The 6003-nt window shown below is 43.4% G+C and overlaps 1 protein-coding gene across 1 annotated transcript; it reads right to left on the bottom strand.

Annotated features, from left to right (window-relative positions):
• Positions 1-470: 470 nt before the first annotated feature.
• Positions 471-1976, bottom strand: LOC147242292 (uncharacterized). Its single transcript, XM_086190492.1, has 2 exons — positions 1918-1976; positions 471-1446 (listed from the first exon to the last, which is right to left on the bottom strand). The coding sequence occupies exons 1-2, from the start codon at positions 1974-1976 to the stop codon at positions 594-596; spliced, it is 912 nt and encodes a 303-aa protein (XP_086046618.1). The 3' UTR covers positions 471-593.
• Between the last annotated feature and the right edge of the window lie 4027 nt (positions 1977-6003).

Raw genomic sequence — 6003 nt, 5'->3', positions numbered from 1 at the left:
CCCATGAACCTTGACTGTCCCCCCATGCCCCCCTAAACTGTCTCCCCATGAACCTTGACTGTCCCCCCATGGCCCCCTAAACTGTCTCCCCATGAACCTTGACTGTCCCCCCATGGCCCCCTAAACTGTCTCCCCATGAACCTTGACTGTCCCCCCATGGCCCCCTAAACTGTCTCCCCATGAACCTTGACTGTCTCCCCATGGCCCCCTTAAACTGTCTCCCCATGAACCTTGACTGTCCCCCCATGCCCCCCTGAAACTGTCTCCCCATGAACCTTGACTGTCCCCCCATGCCCCCCTTAAAATGTCTCCCCATGAACCTTGACTGTCCCCCCATGGCCCCCTTAAACTGTCTCCCCATGAACCTTGACTGTCCCCCCATGACCCCTTAAACTGTCTCCCCATGAACCTTGACTGTCCCCCATGTCGCCCTAAACAGTCTCCCCATGCCCCCCTTAACATTTTCCTTGTGACCCCTTAAGACTCTCCCTGTTACCCTTTACTTTTTCCAGGACCCCATACCGTCTCCCTCTGTTCCCTCCATGTCCCTCTTACTGTCTCCTCACACCAACTGTCTCCCTGACCTCCCTACCTTAATCCTCTTCCTCCTCCCGAACATTAGGATGACTGGGTTTAAACTCCAGTATTCTCAGGGCCTTCCTTCTGCTGTAGGCTTTAACGTAGAGCGCCTGTCGTTTTTCCCTCCGATAGGCCCAATAAATCTGTAACCTCCACTCCCTTTCCTCCTGAACCTGCCTCTCCCTCTCCTGTCTAATTTTCTCCTGTCTTTCCTGGACCTCCTCTCGTTCCTTTTGGAGCTGCTCCCTCCTTACCTCTTCCTCGATGTCTAACATTGCCTTCCTGATCCTCTCCTGTTGGAGTGAAGCTATCCTGGTTAACTCACGTCTGCGTTGAACCAACTCACCTCTGCGTTCAGCAAACTCCTCACTCCTGTTTCTCTCTGACAGCCTCCCCTCAACCTTCTCCTGAGGGGTTTTGACCATTGCCTCTGTGACTGACTCGTCCCTCCTGCTTTCAAGCTGCACTTTTGTTTCTTGTTCCTCCAGTTCCTGTTCCATCCTCTCTCTTTCCAGCCACTTATCCCTGATTCTCCTATACCTCTCCTTTTTTTTCCGCCTCCTTTCTGCCTCTTCTGCCTCCTTTCTTCCCTTCTCCTCCTGATCGCGTTCCAGCCTCTCTGCCTCAAGTCCCTTGTCCCTATTCTGTCTGTACCTCTCCTTGGTCCTCTGCCTCCTTTCTGCCTCCTCTGCCTCCTTTCTTCCCTTCTCCTCCTGATCCCGTTCCAGCCTCTCTGCCTCAAACCACTTGTCCCTATTCTGTCTGTACCTCTCCTTGGTCCTCCGCCTCCTTTCTGCCTCCTCTGCCTCCTTTCTTCCCTTCTCTTCCTGTTCCCGTTCCAGCCTCTCTGCCTCAAGCCCCTTGTCCCTATTCTGTCTGTACCTGTCCTTGGTCCTCTGCCTCCTTTCTGCCTCCTCTGCCTCCTTTCTTCCCTTCTCCTCCTTTTCCCGTTCCAGCCTCTCTGCCTCAAACCACTTGTCCCTATTCTGTCTGTCCCTCTCCTTGGTCCTCCGCCTCCTTTCTGCCTCCTCTGCCTCCTTTCTTCCCTTCTCCTCCTTTTCACGTTCCAGCCTCTCTGCCTCAAACCACTTGTCCCTATTCTGTCTGTACCTCTCCTTGGTCCTCTGCCTCCTTTCTGCCTCCTCTGCCTCCTTTCTTGTCTTCTCTTCCTGTTCCCGTTCCAGCCTCTCTGCCTCAAGCCCCTTGTCCCTATTCTGTCTGTACCTCTCCTTGGTCCTCTGCCTCCTTTCTGCCTCCTCTGCCTCCTTTCTTCCCTTCTCTTCCTGTTGTCTTCCCCGCGTCTGTGTCTCCAACCACTCATCCCTGTTCCTTCTGTACCTCTCCTTGGTCCTCTGCCTCTCTTCCTCGGTCTGAACCATCCACCACTCCTTCCCCATGGTTTCTCTGCTTACTTATTTCCTGGTAAAATCAAATAACTTAATTGGCATGAGATAATGTAGCTATGTGAGCAAAACAAGACATGAAAATGACATTGAATGATGAGAAATAATAGAAATCATGTGCAAATATCAAACGTATCCTCAACAATAAAATCCCAATCCCTGAACAACAATTTAATTCCCTCTCCTGTCTCCCATCACTTGTGTCCTGTCGAAAAATGATAAAAGAAACTAAACACAAATCCAATGTTTGTAGTTTTGCTTTTGCATGAAAAAAAATCCCTCCCAAATTTGAGTTTGACATTTGAAGTACACAAGTATTCTATCTGTCTGTTACAACAATCATCCTTATGCAGTTTCTGGTGTCTGAACAAAAAACAAACATCAGCACAGGCAAACACTTTCTCCTCACCCATACTTGAAACCTTCACAAGTTCGGATTCTGACACACAACTCCATCATTTTAAATACTTTTCAACACAAAGAACCACTGTAGGCTTGGGCCGATTTCTCATCAGTTCAGTTAAAGTTTATTGTCCTTCAAACTTTTTTACTTCGCCTTGAATACCTGGAGGAGCAGCACGAGCTTCAAGTGTCAGCCGGAGCAGCCTCCCTCCACCGCTACGTAAAGATCAACAGAGTCGAAATTCAGTGTGAAGCTTGATATTAAACAGATTTATTGTCCTGGCTGAACCTGTACAACATCTTCATGTTGGAAAAATGCATTTTTGATGAAAAAATGCAGGCACAACGTTTTTCTTCATCAGCCAGCAAAAAGCATTTTTCAAAATAAGATGTCAAATAAAGATGCAAATTGTAAGGGAATTAGCCTAGCATATTGACATATTTCAATAGCAGTCACTAAGTGCAAACTAACAGACATTTGTGTAAAATCCTTCTAAATTAGCCACGTTTGCTAATTTAGAACTGTGCTCGTGGGGCAGGCAGCCCATCGTAGCGTAGCCTAGCATGGTGTAATGTAAGTTGGGTAAGAAGTTGGTAAATCTTACCGTTGTCGGGTTCACTGACGGTGCAACTGAAGCTCTCCAAATGAAATTCTCCAACTGAAACGCTGTCCAAACCCTTCTGAAACTCCTTCAAGCAAGAACCTGAAGGTTTCTGAAAATCCTTGAAGGAGCGTGAAGGTGTCAGCTGGTTGGAATGGCAGTTGATGCTCTGCTTCACTTCATATACACGTAGGCTCATCATTCGGTGATGTGAGGGGTCAGAACTTTATGCGGGGCTTTGATGGTCCTGGTTGCTAGGCGTCCTGTTGTTGCTGTTTTTTAAATCTCATCATGCTCTCTGGGCTGCCATTTACTTCAGTATTCACAATCTTCCACAAGTGAATCAATGAATGAACCTGAAGCAAAGTAAATGCTCAGGTGTATAGATATAGAGTATAAGTATTTTATACACATAGATAAGTTAATGAAGATAAAAATAAATAAATGGTGTGGTTTGGCTTTCTTCGCCAGGTTTCTCTGGGGAAGACATTTTAATATCACTATACACACTGACCTATTCATTAAGGAGGGGTTGCTGTTTTATCTCTTCAACACAAAGTATAAAATTCTCCTCCAATTCATCGGAGTGGTGCTAATGTTAGCTTACTTTCACAGATAGTGGTGCTAATGTTAGCTTACTTTCACAGATAGTGGTGCTAATGTTAGCTCAATGTTAGCTTGTTGCTTCAGTTCAGTTCAGCAGCAATTAAATGCACAGGTGTGTAGATACAGAGTATAAATATTATATACACATAGATAAGTTAATGAAGATTAGAAAAAAATATAAATGTTCTCTGAGAAACAGGGCCTTTTGTCTCATGATGCCCCTTTTCTTTTGCCATGGGAACCAAAAAATAAAAAAGTAATCCTACCCTGTGTAAACTTTGGTGGATACATTGTAACTCCACTATACACACTGATCGATTCATCAAGGAGGGGTTGCTGTTTTATCTCTACAACACAAAGTATAAAATTCTCCTCGAACACATACTGTGGGAGTGGTGCTAATGTTAGCTTGCCTCCACAGATAGTGGTGCTAATGTTAGCTCAATGTTAGCTTGTTGCTTCAGGCTTTTATGTAGTTCATGTTGTAGTTGAAGTTTTGTTGTGTTTTGTTTTGTTTAATTTTTTTTTATACACAGAAGTTCCACTTGTTGCCATTTGGAGCCAGACCAACCTTATCAGTCATCATTATGTTATTTTCTATTGATATTACCTCACTAAAATAGCTGTAGTATTATTATAACAATCACATTTTGGCAAATGATTGTCCCTGCATTTTGAATTTGGAATACTTTATTTGTTTGATACAGATACAAATAAAAGTTAAGGGGATTATAGCCCCCCACTGCAAGTATATAAAATAATTGTTGCAAGATGATGTTGAATGATGCTAATGTTAGCTCGCTGTTACCTTTTGGAGTCGTGGTCATGTTAGCATGTTTCCACTGGTTTCTTTTTATTTATGGATGTACGTAGCTGAATGGTTGTTGCGTTTTGTCTGACTGACATGTTCTGTTTATGGTCTTTTGGAGCCAGACCAACTTATTAGCATTTTCTTATTTTGACCAATATTATCATTATTACTGTTATTTAGCTTCAACATTACCTTACTGCCTTTGCTGCAATAATGTCATTACATTAATAGTTTAGCAAATTCTTGTCCCTTGAAAGAAAATTACAGTGATCGTGAACTACTGTCTGTCTCACACACACAGACAAACACACAAACACACACGTCCACACAGAAACTCCACACTGATCTGAAGAAAGCAGTTAGCCACAGCAGGGTCAAAGATCAAAACAGAGGATCCCTGACATGATTATAAATTGGTCTTTGCAGACTCCACATCCATTACTACAACACGTGTGAACACTACAACACCCATAATGCCATCATCATCTGCAGTTACCAGTAAGTTCCTTACCTGTACCAATACATTCAAAGATGACTTTCCAATAGGCTTGAATACCACAGTAGACAGAGACATGTAATCCACGTCATGAACTTCTGTGTTTTCTTAGTCATTCCAACTTCTGGGACAAAATCGACTGTCACAGGTACGTCATTATTCACTAACATTTTCTGCAGTGCAAAACTCGTGCAGTCATTTTAATGTTACATAGAGTTCTTGCTGCATTTTCTTCTTCTTCTCCAGAGACAACACCTGTTTCTTCAACACATGTGGACTCTACAACAGCCTTTACAACATCAAGAAGTAAGCTAAGCTACATGCTATGCTATGGTCTTGCTGTGTATTTTTTATTTTTAATGTAAGTTGAAATGTGTACGTTGAAAAAAATTAGAGTTTCACTAAAAGCAGTAACAGCAGTGGCTTTGGTGATTGCCTCTGCTGGAGCCTGACATGGCAGCCTCCTCCATCAGGGTGATGGGGAGTTGAAGCTCCAGTAACTGGATTTCTATCACCAGCAATGACATGATTATAAACTGGTCTTTGCAGACTCCTCACCCAATACTACAACACATGTGAGCACTACAACACCCATAATGCCATCATCATCTGCAGTTACCAGTACGTTCTTTAGAAACAAGATATTGTTGTCAGTATGTTGCTCATTTATTTTCATGAAGGATTTCAGTTCCTGGATCTTGTTTTTTCTAGGTTCCACACATATTACTCCAACAACGATGGAGACAACAACAGCTGGACCGACTGCAAGTGTTCCAAGTAAGTGCTTTAAAATAGTTAGTATTTGAAATCCTTATCTTGGCAGCTGTATTTTTCGTTCATCCAAGGACAAAATGTCTTGCCTGCAAATATTTAAGCAGATTAAAGTTTTGCTTCATTTTGGAATTGTTTTCACTCCAGTAATGACAGAAATCTGATCCATTTGTGGTACTTTTCTATTGTGATAAAACAAAGATATAACATGGATGATGATGTCAGAAATAATCCCCTGCCAGCTGAAACAGATTCTTCATCTTTGATATTACTGCACATCATGGAGGCTGGAATTGGGGTGCTGGGAGGCTTTAGCCCCACCAGGTGGCGAGA

This window comes from Aulostomus chinensis, chromosome 20, assembly GCF_037954235.1.
Source record: "Aulostomus chinensis isolate RoL2024-O1b breed Wild chromosome 20, RoL_Achi_v1.0, whole genome shotgun sequence".
Taxonomy (NCBI): domain Eukaryota; kingdom Metazoa; phylum Chordata; class Actinopteri; order Syngnathiformes; family Aulostomidae; genus Aulostomus; species Aulostomus chinensis.
This window is presented reverse-complemented; position numbering and strand designations above follow the sequence as displayed.